The 15378-nt window shown below is 41.2% G+C and overlaps 2 protein-coding genes across 2 annotated transcripts; one reads left to right on the forward strand and one right to left on the reverse strand.

Annotated features, from left to right (window-relative positions):
• Positions 1-12478: 12478 nt before the first annotated feature.
• CDEST_02155 (uncharacterized protein) lies at positions 12479-13147 on the reverse strand (the record flags this gene model as incomplete). The annotated part of the gene is made up of 3 exons (XM_062918314.1): positions 12479-12598; positions 12673-12760; positions 12942-13147. The coding sequence occupies 3 exons, from the start codon at positions 13145-13147 to the stop codon at positions 12479-12481; spliced, it is 414 nt and encodes a 137-aa protein (XP_062774365.1).
• A 459-nt stretch (positions 13148-13606) lies between these two features.
• Positions 13607-14851, forward strand: CDEST_02156 (Putative chloramphenicol acetyltransferase-like domain superfamily; the record flags this gene model as incomplete). Its single annotated transcript, XM_062918315.1, has 2 exons — positions 13607-14514; positions 14587-14851. The coding sequence occupies 2 exons, from the start codon at positions 13607-13609 to the stop codon at positions 14849-14851; spliced, it is 1173 nt and encodes a 390-aa protein (XP_062774366.1).
• Between the last annotated feature and the right edge of the window lie 527 nt (positions 14852-15378).

Here is a 15378-nt window from a genome sequence, read left to right on the forward strand (position 1 = left end):
TTAGTTGCTTACTTCCTTATCTCCACGTAACCTTACATTATAGTTCTTCTGCGCTAGGGGAGTGCACCCTGGTTTCCTGTATCTGCAGGTATAACTTGTTTGTAACCGCCAGGTGCCCTGTGGGGGCGTCCCCTGGTCCTGTTATGTTTGACGGGTTGTAACACTAGCCTACACCCTAGAACGTTAAGGACGTCTAATTATTCCTAGGATTTATTAATTTCTATTAATAATTCCTTAAAAATTACGCAGGAAGCGTGTAGTGCATCTAAAACCTTATACAAAAAGACACCTTATTTAAATAGACTAAAGAACGCAACAACGCATTTAAGAAAGTTAAACAATAAGTATCCTTAGAACCTATTACTTAAATCCTAGACCTAGATAAACCTTTTAAAGTTAAGATTAACGCCTTAGACTTTGCTATAGGCAGACAACTTAGATAACGCAATAAAGAAGGAAGGTTACACCCTTATGCCTTCTTCTCTAAAGCATTCTACAGACTAGAATTAAACTACTAGATCTACAACAAAGAACTTATAGCAATTATTAAAGCATTCTATAAATAGAGACTACAACTATCTAGCATAAAACACAAAGTTCTTGTGTACACAGATCACAAGAACCTTGCACATTTTACAACCTCTAAAAACCTAAACAAACAATAAGTTAGATAGTTAGAATTCCTTTTAGAATATAACTTCTAGATTATCTATAGAAAAGGAACTAATAATAGTAAAGCTAACGCTTTTAGCAGAAGGATAGATTATAAAGTTTCTATCCTAGAGGAAACATAAGTTATCCTTAAAATAGATAAGAATAAAGACCTAGTTCTAGCATAAAAGCTTCTTATAATTGCTAGATAAGTTATAGTTAGCACAACTAACAAAATAACACATAAAATAATTAAAGAGATTTATAGTACTTAAGCATATAGTTACTAAGGAGTTACTAAGACCTAGAAACAAATTTAATAATACTACAACTAGTAAGTAATAAGATAAGACGTTACAAACGCAATCTAAGATTGCAAACCCTATAAGAAAAGTAAGAATAGTCTACATAAGCCCTACAGGCTTGTTTAGCTACTGCTAGTACTACTAGCAGCATAGCACTTAATCTCTTTAGACTTTATTATTAAACTACTAAAATTAAGAGAACTACTTATAAAGGTCTATTATAATAGCGTTTTAGTTATAGTAGATTAACTTACTAAATACACTTACTTTATTTTATACCTAAAAGTAAGTATAGCAGAAGACCTTATATATATGTTTTTAAAATATATTATTAGCAACTACAAACTACCTAACAAAATTGTATTAAATAGAGATAAGCTGTTTACTTTAAAGTTTTAGAAATCTCTAATTTTATAACTTAGTATAGACTATAAACTATCTACCTCTTTCTACCTATAGACTAATAGTTAGACTAAACAAATTAACTAGATACTTAAATAGTATCTATAATGCTATATTAATTACAATTAAGATAACTAAGTATTACTATTACTTACAGCTTAGTTTGCCTACAACAGCGCAGTTAGAGAAAGCACTCTCTACTCCCTATTCTACTTAAACTACAGATTTAAACTAACAGCATATAGAGAACTACGCAAAGGACTATAAGCCCTAAAGGCTGTAGCTAAAATTAATAAGATATGCAAAATCTAAATAAACGTCTCCTAAGATTTAGAATTTATTAGAGAATAAATAAAGAGATACGCTAATACTTTAAGGATTAGAGGACTATCCTTAGAAGAGGGAGATAGCGCCTACCTTATATAATAAAACATTAAAACTAAGCAACCTAGCAATAAGTTAGACTATAAAAAACTTAAACCTTTTAAAATTCTTAAGAAGGTTTTACTAGTTAACTACAAACTAAAGCTAATTAATATAATAAAAATCTACTTAGTCTTTTATGTTGCACTTTTTAAACTAGTACTACGCAGATTACATACTAAAGACTGCATTATTATAGAACCTAATAAACTAAAATATAAAGTTAAATAAATTATTAACTATAGAAATAAAGATAGTTATAATAAATATCTTATTAAATAAAAAGGCTATAGATATAAAGACAACTTATAGAAACTAGTTAAGAACCTCTAGTACGCTCTACAACTACTTTAGAAGTATTACAAACTCTAGATAACTTCTTTACTACTAATAGTTTTAAACCTAAGAAATTATTACTAAGCCTAAATAAGGACTAGTCTACATTATTAAAAACCCCTATAAATTGCAGCTTCTCTACTACACTACGCTTATAAGCACCTAATGCTAACTTTAAGGCATCTAACTTATTAATCTCCTATATACCCCTATAGAAAGTCTTAGCCTAATAATTACAAACTAGTTTCTAAGTCTTTTAAATTCTTACTAGACAACCTGCTGCTATTGCTATTAAGGATTGCAAGCAAGCAAGCTCCTTATAAAGCTTTAAAAGCTTCTTACTAGCTTTTTCCTCTTTTTTATCCTACTCTCTTTACTAAGCGTTTAACTTTTAAACTACCAACAGATTAGCCTAATAAGAAGATTTGCGCAAGATATAACTACCTATAAGTAGATGCTACTAAAACGCTATTATAAGGCTTCTTTACTTTAATATAAGCCTAACAATAAGAAGAGCCTTTGCGCAAAAACAGTAAGTATAAAGTATATTAGCAACAGTAGAATAAGCGTTAAAGAACTTTAGAAGCATAAGACGCTTACAATCTTTTTGTTACGACCCGTCAAACATAACAGGACCAGGGGACGCCCCCACAGGGCACCTGGCGGTTACAAACAAGTTATACACCGCAGACACAGGAAACCAGGGTGCACTCCTCCGGCGCAGAAGAACTATGATGCAAGGTTACGTGAAGATAAAGAAGTAAGCAACTGATTGTGCGTGAGCACGATTGATCACAACGTGAGCGCTTACGCGCCCTACTTTAAATAATTACTTTATACAACACCTAGATTACTAGTAAACAGGTGTAAGCTAGAACCTTAGCAACAAGCATACAGGACTTATATATAGGATGAACTTAGATAAACTTAAGGACAGACTTCTATAGCTCTTTAGCAATCAACTTTGTGATTATCCCCTTGGATACTCTTGGCACCCTTTACTAGTGACTAACGTTACAACCCCTTGTTAAGTGTACGACTGATCACTGTATCCTCTGACGACCTGATCCTTTCAGCACGACTTACAGCACTGTTCACCAGCTTTGCAGCCTCAGCTTCTGCTAATAGACACTACTACAGAAAGCCGACTGTAACACTTTAATTGCTCCTGTTCAGTAAGTTAACCCTATAAAGCTAACAAACAGTATTAACAAAATGGCTACTTATTACACTCCTACTTCTAGCTCCAGCTCCTAGGGCTAGCAACAAGCCAGGAACCTTGCCTAGGAGTTAGCTAAGAACTAGACTATAGAGGACTTCTATCTGCCTGAACTTTAACCTAACACTAATGGAGAAGTCTCTCTTACTAGCAAAGTCTACAACTAGATTTGCGCTAAACTAGGATGAAACAACAACAACCTAGCCACTACTTAGAAGCTTATTAACAAACTTATAGAACAAACTAAGATTCTAAAGAACAAAGCAGACCAGGCTACAACCCTCTAGCAGGAGGTTCAAACCCTCTAAGCTATGGCTAACATCATCTAGACTCTAGTAGATAGACGTAAGAAACTTAAACTTAACTTACCTATTACCTATGATGGAACCTTAGGAACACTTAAGGGATTCTTTATCTAAGTTAAGAACTATTAGAATTTCTATTAGGGAAACTTTTGCAGTAGAACCAAGAGAGTCATTTATGCTGCAACCTTCTTGCAAGGATAAGCCCTTTAATAGTTTAAACCTTTCCTAGAAGAATACCTTAATAGTAAGACCCTTAACTATTGTTCTAGCAAAGTTAGGGACATATTCGCCAATTTCTAAGGATTTAAAGACGCCTTAAAATCCCTATTCTAGGATCCTAATAAATCACAACAAGCAGAAAGAGACTTAGCTCACCTACACCAGACCAAGTCTGCCACTACCTACGCTACAGAATTCAGAAGACTCTGCACCCAGCTTAAGCTTACTAAAGACACTAAGATCTTTATGTTCTACAGCAACTTAAAGGATGAAGTCAAGGACAAGATCATTAAACTTAATTACCCAGAAGATTTCCTTCAGTACGCCAAACTTGCTATCAAGATTAACAACTGCCTCTACAAACAACGCAAAGAAAGAGGTAAGAGGTAAGCACTAGCTAACTTAGCTAAGAAATACTAATAGCAACCTTAACAACAGTTCCAGCAGAACCACCCTTAGCGCAACAGACAAGCCAAGCGCCCTAGAGGAAACTATTGGCAAAACAACCAGAATTGCAACAGCACCGCCTATAGACACTACAGTAGCCTAATAGACCTTAGCGTAGCCTAGAAAGACAACAAAGCACAAGACTTTAAGTGCTACAACTGCAACAAGCTAGGATATATAGCTAGAGAATGCTAACAACCTAAGAAACAGCAGTTCCAACTAGTACCTAAAAAAGGCTGACAAATCAACATTGCTAACAAAGACATCCCCTACGCCTCACTCTCATGGACTGCATGCTACAACAACAACTGCCTTACTTACCAAGATAGCAAAAAACAATTAGGATAGTACCCTAAGACCCTCTAGACTCTAGCTATAACCTGGTCAGGCTACAAGAAGATAGGGATATATAAAACCCCTAAGGAACACTAACAATAATGTGTTAACGTTCTACAACAAGCCTGCAGGATTGCTATTTACCAAAAGATCCCTGACGCAAGGAAAGGACTTAAGAAGGACAACACCCCTAAGAAAACCTAAGAACAACTAAAAACCCTTGCAATAATGCGCAGGGGCCCTAGTCAGAAACTCACACGCAAGATTAAAGAACAACTTAACGAGATGCTCCAGACAGGACAACTTGAAGAAGTCAAGAGACCAGCCCTCTAAGGCCTGGTAACACCAGACGGCAAGATTGACATCACTGCGCTCAACCAAGCCGCAGCCGCCGACCCAAGAGATCCACAAACATGGACCCCCCAAGAAAGAGAAGCGTACGAACGCACTGCAAGCAACCACCTGCAAAGGCCAGACGGCTTAGATTACAACTCTAAAGAAGCCCCTAACTACAGGATCATGCCTAGTCAGTACTATAAAACCTACATTGCATCTAGCTCTAAAGAAGAGAGCCTAGAACCCTAGAAACAACTAGAATACTAGATCATCTACCCTAAGAAGGACAACTAATTAGTTTAGTTCTATAGGACAGTATATAAGAAGAACTATCTACCTACACTACTTATACCTAGAGACTACCCCCTACTAAACCCTAACTACAGGGACTACACAGACCTCTTTTAGGCAAAATGTCTAGATAATAACTGCAAGACACACAGAAAGGGTAAGAAGAAGTTCTACTTCTACCCTTAACAATACACAGAAGAACCTATTTAGGATGTCTACCTATGCAGACAACTCCTATTCTAGATAATGCAATACTATAAGGAAGGAAACATTGCAACCTTTACCTTAGACCCTAAATACCCTATGTTGTACTATAATGACGACAAGGGATAGCAAGAATGCAAACACAACAAATGCCTTATCTACTCTAAAGCCAAGGCAAAGGCCTGGCAAAAGGCACAAAAGAAAGAAGCTTAACAGTCAAAAAACTAATAATGCCTACAACAGAAGGGCAACGTACGGCGACAACCCATAAGACCCTATGCGCAACCTACAACGCAGCACATTTCGACCTGGACATTGAGATCCAAGGACAACGGACGCGCGCAATCATTGACAGCGGCGCCCAAGGAAACTTTATCTTACCCCAATTAGTGAATGAACGACAGATACCATGGCAAAAGAAGGAACGCCCGTACGCGTTACGGACGGTCGAAGGAGAACAAGTTGAGTACGGCGGCGGACTCATTGTTTTAGAGACAGTGCACCTCCCTTTGCAAGTTCATAGCCAGAAAGAAGAACTCCAACTTAATATTACAGAGATAGGAGACATTAACGTTATCCTAGGAATTACATAGTTACAAAAACACAACCTACAAATAGATTAGAGAACTAGCTAACTCTAATAGTTAGATTTAGTTACTAAGCAGCACTACAAGAGTTAGGCCTTAAATAAATCTTTTAGAGCACCTCTTAATAATATACTACAATAGAGACAAACATAATACATTACCTATCTCTAGGAGATACAGCCTTTTAAGACGGTAGCCCTAGCAGCATTAGATTAGGGATTAGACCTACTCCTAGCTATTCTAGAGGAGTACTAGAAGTACAAAAAGCTGTTTGCCCTAGAGTTGGAAACAGGCTTACTAGAACATAGACCTTACAATCACAAGATCCCTCTTATTAAAGGCTCCTACCTAAAGTTCCATCTAATATATAGACTTAATAAAATAGAACGCAAAGCACTTAATAAGTACCTTAAGGAGAACCTTAAGAAGGGATACATTAGACCCTCTAAGTTATTAGCAGGATATCCTATCCTATTTGTGCTAAAGAAAAATAGCAAACTACAACTATGCGTTGACTACTAACAGCTTAACAGCATTACAAAGAAGAATTATTACCTACTACTACTTATCTTAAAACTCCAAGATTTGCTACATAGAGCAAACTAGTTTACAGCCCTTAACCTTAAAGGAGCCTACAACTTAATAAGAATAAAGGAAGGCAAAGAATAGAAAACAGCGTTCCAAACACGCAAAGGACTCTTCAAGTACCTTATCATGCCTTTCAGACTTACTAACGCCCCTGCCACCTTTCAAACAATAATCAACCACATCCTTAGCGAATTTATCAACATATTTGTTGTTATCTACTTTAACAACATCCTTATCTTCTCACCTACCCTCAAGCTACACAAGGAACATGTACACAAAGTCCTTTAGAAGCTCCAAGACGCTAAGCTACTAGTAGAAGCAGAGAAATGCAAATTCTACAGTAAGAAAGTCAATTTCCTAGGATACACTATTACCCTAGGATAAATTGAGATAGAAACAAAGAAAGTACAGGCAGTCAGGGACTAGCCTACACCACAGAACGTCAAGGACGTCTAATTGTTCCTAGGATTTATTAATTTCTATTAATAATTCCTTAAAGATTACGCAGGAAACGTGCAATGCATCTAGAACCTTACACAAAAGGACACCCTATTTAAATAGACAAAGGAACGCAACAACGCATTTAAGAAAGTTAAGCAACAGGTCAGCTTAGAACCTATCACTTAAATCCCTAACCCAAACAAACCTTTTAAAGTTAAGACTGACGCCTCTAACTTTGCTATAGGCAGACAACTTAGTCAACGCAATGAAGAAGGAAGACTACACCCTTATGCCTTCTTCTTAAAAGCATTTCACAGACTAGAATTAAACTACTAGATCCACAACAAGGAACTTATAGCAATCATTAAAGCATTCTATAAATGGAGACTACAACTATCTAGTACAAAACACAAAGTTCTTATGTACACGGATCACAAGAACCTTGCACACTTTACAACATCTAAGAACCTAAACAAACAATAAGTCAAATAGTTAGAATTCCTTTTGGAATACAACTTCTAGATTATCTACAGAAAAGGAACTAATAACAGCAGAGCTAACGCTCTTAGCAGAAGGACGGATCACAAAGTTCCTGTCCTAAAGGAAACATAAGTTATCCTTAAAACAGATAAGAATAGAGACCTTATTCTAGCACAGAAGCTACTTATAATTGCTAGATAAGTTATAGTTAGTACAACCAACAGAATAACGCATAAGATGATTAGAGAGATTTACAGTGCTTAAGCATATAGACACTAAGGAGTTACTAAGACCTAGAAACGAATTTAACAACACTACAACCAGCAAGTAATAAGATAAGACGTTACAGACGCAATCTAGGATTACAAACCCTACAAGAAAAGCAAGAACAGCCTGCACAAACCTTACAGACTAATTCAACTACTGCTAGCACCTCTAGCAGCATAGCACTTAATCTCTTTAGACTTTATCATCAAACTACCTAAGTTAAGAGAACCACTTACAAAGGTCTATTACAACAGCGTTTTAGTTATTGTAGACCAACTTACTAAATACGCTTACTTTATTCTATACCTGGAAGCAAGTACAGCAGAAGACCTTGCGTACACGTTTTTGAAATACATTATTAGCAACTATAGACTACCTAACGAAATTGTTTTAGATAGAGATAAGCTGTTTACTTTAAAGTTTTAGAAATCTCTGATTTTGCAACTTAGTGCAGACTACAAACTGTCTACCTCTTTCTACCTGCAGACTAATAGTTAGACTAAACAAATTAACTAGATACTTGAACAATATCTACAATGCTATGTTAACTACAATTAAGACAACTAGGTACTACTGTTACTAACAGCCCAGTTTGCCTACAACAGCGCAGTCAGAGAAAGCACTTTCTACTCCCTATTCTACCTAAACTACAGATTTAAACCTACAGCACATAGAGAACCACGCAAAGGACTACAGGCCCTAAAGGCTGTAGCCAAAATTAACAAAATACACAAAATCTAGACAAACGTCTCCTAAGATTTAGAATTCATTAGAGAACAAATAAAGAAATATGCTAACACTTTAAGGATTAGAGGACCATCCTTAGAAGAGGGAGATAGCGCCTACCTTATACAACAAAATATCAAAACCAAGCAACCTAGCAACAAGTTAGACTACAAAAAACTTAGACCTTTTAAAATTATCTAAAAAGTTTTAATAGTTAACTACAAACTTAAGCTGCCTAACATAATGAAGATCCACCTAGTCTTTTACATTACACTTCTTAAACCAGCACTACGCAGATTACACACCAAAGACTGCATCATCATAGAACCTAACAAACCAGAGTATAAAGTCAAACAAATCATTAACTACAGGAACAAAGATAGTTATAATAAATACCTTATTAAATAGAAAGGCTACAGACATAAAGACAACTTATAGGAACTAGTTAAGAACCTCTAATACTCCTAGGTACTGCTAAGGGAGTACTAAAATTAAAGTTAGCTAACTCTAGATCCTTAAATACTGCCTCCTAGTTAACAACCCTAAAGGCGCTACTAGCCTATGCCTCCTTAGCTACAACTAACTTAAAAGAGAACGCAGCAGAATCTACAGATTTACTATCTAAGATCTCCTAACCCTTCTTAAACACTATTTGCTTCGCCTTGCAAATACGCTCCAGTTTTGCAAGCAACTTATCTATTTTAGCCTAAGCCTAACAAAGCGCGTTTGCTCTTTGTTAAAGAATTAATTCCTCTAACTCCTCTTTACGCTTAAGACAATTAGACTTATTTAAAAGACAATCTACTATTGCAAAATAGATTAGCATTATAAGGAAACAAGAATAAAAGAGAATACTTATATTTACAAATTGCATTTGCTAACGCATTGCAGGAACAACTACAGCAAACGCACTTAGAACATTTTGATTTTCTAGCTAGCATCTTATAGCGACAACTAGCTAACTAACAATATAAATAAGGCATGACTTTAAAACTAAGCTCCTTGATTTCAAGCGCAAGCTTTAGGTGACGTTGTGTAGAAGAGCCCTTAGTGTGAGAATCGCTGTGCGACATTTTGTTAGTACGAAAGAAGAACACTTGACGCCATCCCAGCCTGGACGGCAGGGGACCTAACCTACTTATGTAGTTTAGGGACTAAACCTTTAGAGGAGAGACCTGATGTTACAACCCATTAAACATAATAGGACCAGGGGACGCCCCTACAGGGCACCTAGCGGTTACAAACAAGTTATACACTGCAGACATAGGAAACTAGGGTGCACTCCTCTAGCGCAGAAGAACTATAATGCAAGGTTATATAAAGATAAAGAAGTAAGCAACTAATTGTGTGTAAGCACAATTGATCACGACGTAAGCGCTTACGCGCCCTACTTTAAATAATTACTCTATACAACACCTGGATTACTGGTAAACAGGTGTAAGCTAGAACCTCAGCAACAAGCACACAGGACTTATATATAGGATGAACTTGGACGAACTTAAGGACAGACTTCCATAGCTCTTCAGCAATCAACTTTGTAATTATCCCCTTAGATACTCTTGGCACCCTTTACTAGTGACCAACGTTACAACCCCTTGTTGAGTGTACGACTGATCACCGTATCCTCTGACGACCTGATCCTTTCAGCACGACTTACAGCACTGTTCACCAGCTTCGCAGCCTCAGCTTCTGCTAATAGACACTACCACAGAAAGCCGACCGTAACACTTTTATCTCTATCTTTTAAGATTTAGATTTTAATTTTAATTTTTTAATGCAACCTAATATAGTATTAGCATTATAAGAAATTAGGAAGCAAGTTTAATAACTCCCTAACCTAAGAGATACTACCTACTTATGCAGTCTTAAGGATAAAACCTTTAGAGAGGAGACCTAATGTTATAACTTAACAAGCTATAGGTAACGCAGCCCTACTAGGCTAGGTAGAGCGCAGGCAGCATAGCATTTATATAGATAAGAAACAGGATTATATAGGTAACTCCTTAGAACAGAAGAACTAGGGAAGGTTATATGTAGATAAAAAGGACTAACAGACAATAAGCAGTCTACGCTAGGGACTAACATTTAGGTTGTTAGTCCTAAGATAAAGACTAACTTTAAGATGTTAGTTTTAGAAACAACACTTAAGGATATAAGGATATTTATTCTATATAAATAGATTACTTTCTATAGCTCTTTAGCAATTAACTTTATAATTATCCTCTTAGATACTCTTAGCACCCTTTACTAGTAACTAATGTTACAAGCCCCTTATTAAGTATACAACTAATTACTGTATCCTCTAAAGACCTAATCCTTTTAGTACAACTTATAGCACTGTTTAATAGCCTTGTTGCCTTAGCTTCTGCTAATAGACACTACTACAGAAAGCCAACTGTAACAAATAGCCTAATTAATCTTATCTTTAGTATATTTAACTATTAGGTATAGATAAAGGTATGTGTAAAAAATAAAGCTATTTAGATAAGATCTGTAAATGTTGTATTTATTTAAAGTTAGAGGGTAGTTACGGTGTTGAGGGGAAATGAGGCATTTTTGGGTGGCTGAAATGTGGGGGTGGCTGAAATGTGGGTGCTTTGACTTATTCGTCTTTCTCGGGGGGACGAAACGGAATTCGGCTGTGTGAGGATGCTGATGTCCACCTCCCCCCTCCCCCCGCGATGAGCCTATGCATAGGCAAGCATCGTAGTTCTTATTGTACAACCTTTTCCAGACTCTTCGTGTCGTGACGCAGAAGTGACGGACTTTCGGACCACGTTGATGCACGGTTTGGCGACAGATGTTGAAGAAAGGATTCAGAGTGGAGAGGCAGTCTTAGGCAGATAATTGCAGCAAAGGCTGTGTGTGGCCTGCTTTTTAACTCCTTGGCGCAGAACCCGCAGCCTGCATGTTTGCGGCTCTTCAGCAAGGGGGGGAGGGATAGGACATATCCTTACCCAGCCTCAACGGCGGTGTCATAATGAGGTCTCGGATCCGTCAACACGCAAGACACTTCGGGTCCCAACGAGTAAAGAGGAGGCTTGATACCAAAGTCCCAAACCAACGTCAGCGCGGAGCAGCATTGTTAGCGTCTGTATCCTTGTACAACCGTCCAAGTTACCTAGTTAGGAACGCTAATCAGACAGACTGCGTACCAGATAGGCAGGTCGTCCTTTCTGTGGGCTCGTTAAAGCCGTATGTTGAGGGGCAGTATTGTTGGCAAAATAGGACTTTAGCTCGGTTGAGCGGAGGAGAATCTGGAGAACCACCCGTAAATCTGTTTTTGAATTTTGGATGCTATCCCTAATTATCGAGGAATAGAAAATGTTTTTCATGCCCGATTCTGCTCCGCACACACAGTCGATGAAGCTTGTTATGCAAAGAAACTCAATGCATAAAATTCTGACGGATATACCTTGAGAAATGGCAACCTCCATCCGACCTGGCCGTGGACGGTGGCTAGAGAATCCGACATACTTCTTAGCGGTCCTTGCCTCTGTCATCGTCTGCTTATAACCAGGTGCAATGCAATTACATGGCCTCTCAACTAGTTACATAGTCGCTGAACCCTCTTAGACTGTAACATCTATTCTGATACATCTCTTGGTCACCTTATAGCCAGGAAAACCACGCAAGGCATCCCTATAAGAGATAGGAGCTGTGCGATCGTGCATGTGGCTTAGGGGCGGGCCGTATCGCCCGCGGTCGAAACACACCCTAACTCACCAAGGACTCAGGAGACAGGGAGAGGAGAAAATCGCCGGGGGATCTCCTACCACACCCCCCCCCTCCCCTCTCCCTCCACGCAAGGCAACGAAACCGTAGCAGCCCCCCCTCCGATGTCTCCGTTGCCATCATCTGATCCAAGGGTCCCTGGAAATCCAGACCGCACCACCAACTGCACTGCGGGGTCATTCACGCAGAAAAGACATGCAGAAGGGACAGCTTCGGATCCCCAGCCTCGTAGCTCGCTTCATCTATGACCGCCCACGCCACAAAGTCCCCTTCGAGGGTCGATCCGTTGTTCATCGTGACCTTTGATCGCGTCTCAGTCGGCGCCATGTTTCTAGGAACCGCAGGGGGTTGCGAGGGAGTTTATCCGCACTTACCTTGGCATTGCCGCGCAGCATGAGCTCGAGACCGGGGCTCTTGTCGGCAAACACGGCGTAAATGGTGTGTCTTTGCTCCGAGAAGCCGCTGCTGAACGCGGTCGTGATGGCGTTGGAAATGACTTGAGACAGGCCCGGTCGTCAGCAAACGCACACTGACCAAGTTTAACCAACTCCCACACACCCCGGCTCAAGATAGTTGAGAGGGAGAACAAGTCTGGAACAAACCTTAGCGCCCTGTGAATGTCTTCCCGAGATCGATGAATGACCCGTCGGGAGTGAATGCGGCAGCGACCTCGGGCCCCCCGTTGGGGTCGTCTGCCGCCTTGTACGCCCGCGCCAGATTCTCCTTGATAAGAGGATCAATGTCCATCGCCGGCCAGGTCGCGTGGTCTGTCCCGGCGGAGCTGATGGGCACCGGGAGAAGGCCCAGGACGGCCAACGCGGCACTGAAGAGGGTAGTGCCGTTAGTCATGGCACCTGTGGGTTAATGGATCGCTTGCTTGTTTGTTTACTGGGCTTATCGTTCTTTGCCTGTTCTTGCGCCTCCTTTGCGATAGATATATACAGATTGCCCCTCTTGATGGCCGCCAATGTTTCTCTCGGCGAAGGGATTGCGCTATCCTGGACCCTTGCACTTCTTACACCCATCCACACCCTTTCAGCAAGTACCGCACACAGAAGTGTCAACCTGAGCAAGAGTCGGTCTCGGTGATTCCATCATCTCTCTAATTCCTCCTGTGTCGTACCTCGGCGTATGGATTCCCGATGGTTTCGGCTTCGGCGGCCTTAATAAAAGAAACCCACCACTACACTTGCCCATGTCTTGATACAGTCTATCTAGACCCAGTCAGACACAGCCCGCCGCACATTGCCGCTCCTCTTTCCCCTTCCTTCACAAATAGCTATTGTATACCAAACTTCGTACCGAATCATGACGGCTTGGGCCAGACGCGATGACGATAGCGACATTTACATCCGGTCATGTGGCCCCATGGAACACGCATACGTTACCATGGTCCACACCACCCGCCGTAACGGCCGCGAAGACTTTATCATCAGCTATATCCTCCAGTTCAGGGAAGACACTGACCCCTCCGGAAGTCGACTGCCCCTTAAGCAGCGGCTGTGCGAAGCCTGGAAGGCCCTCCGCTTCGAGCATCCCATGATCGCCGTCGAGCTGGGCCATGACAGGCAGTCTCTGCTGTACGTATCAACCGTAGACCAAGAGTCCTCGATGGAGGAATGGCTGGCCGAGACCTTCATTGTTGACGCGGGCGAGCAACGACCGGCCGGAGCAGTGTTCGCCGAGCTCCGGCCGCCGCGTCTCATGGAGCTGCGATTCCTCCCCAACACGGGCGAGCTGCTCCTACGGTCGTCCCACTGGCGCATCGATGGGGCCGGGTGCTCTCTGCTGATGGACCGTTTCTTCGACATCATGGCGTCCGAACGGACGGCCAGCCCGACGTGGGGCGAGGAAATCTCCAGACTTCCTCCCGCCCTCGAGGACGCGCTGCAGTTGCCGAGTGAGGCGTCCCCGAGGCATCAGAAATGGGGCCAGGAGTGGATATCCGACTTTGGGGCGGCGTCGCCGTCCGTCGGTCTTCCTTGTCGTCCGAACCCCGGGAGGAACCCCGGGAACCCCGGCCGCGAGCTTCTCATCCTGAGCGAAGAGGACACGGCCACGCTCGTTTCGGCATGCAAGACCATCGGCATCACCGTCACGGCAGCTCTCCACGCAGCCGTTATTCTTCAGACGCGGAAGATGGCCCCGGCGGAAATAAGGAGCAACAACTTCATGGACGTTCTCATGTGTGATTTGAGGTCCTACCTGCCTGAGCCGTACGTGGAAGCCCTTCCACCCTTGCCATGTGCATCTTTTCCAATAGCCCTTGACTGATAATTCGATTTCAGATATATTACGAGTGCTTACGCGGTGATGATCTGCTCCATGCCGCAGCTCGGCGTCTTCGCCTCGCTCGCCGAGCGGGAATTTCTAGGTACGGCCAGGATGGTCATGGAAAGCTCCAGGAGTTACGACATGCACACGATGCTACAGTCACTACGTCCTGCCTCGGTTGCGTTCAAGCAGATGCTGGACATGGGCGCGGCCTCAACAGAGGTAAGTGAACGGATTCGTGATTCATCATTCTATGTCGAGAAAATTCCTGGTCTCTGACATCCCGGTGGCAGGCACCCTCAGTCGTAACACCGGTGGTGAGCAGCCTAGGGGTTCTAGAGAAGTACATAGGTCCTCGACACGGAAACATCACGATAGAAAGAGTCCATAGCATCTCAGCCATCCAGAGCCCCCAGCCGACGCTGTGCTTAAACAGCTGGCAGGGACGCACCTCGCTCGACATGGTTTATAATGATGGCTACATAACGCCTGAGTTGGCTCGTGAGTTTGTCGAGGGCGTTATCTCTGTTGTGTCAAAGGGCCTCGACATAGATATTTGCGGTGTGGGGAAGTAGTTGGGTTGATGATACCATAGTCAGGAGATAGTGGCAGCACGGGGGAGTGATTCTACAATAGTATCAAAGTGTTGGGATTTCTATGTGCTGACCTCTGAAGGATGGTTGCATCTACTACCTAGGCATTAAAATACTCATGTGAATCAAGGGCGACCTAAGTGAAAGGGTCCTCGCATCTACTATCTAGAGATAGAAATATCCATATGGTTCAAGGGCGGCCTACGTAAACAA

The sequence above is a fragment of the Colletotrichum destructivum genome, chromosome 1 (genome assembly GCF_034447905.1).
Source record: "Colletotrichum destructivum chromosome 1, complete sequence".
NCBI lineage: Eukaryota > Fungi > Ascomycota > Sordariomycetes > Glomerellales > Glomerellaceae > Colletotrichum > Colletotrichum destructivum.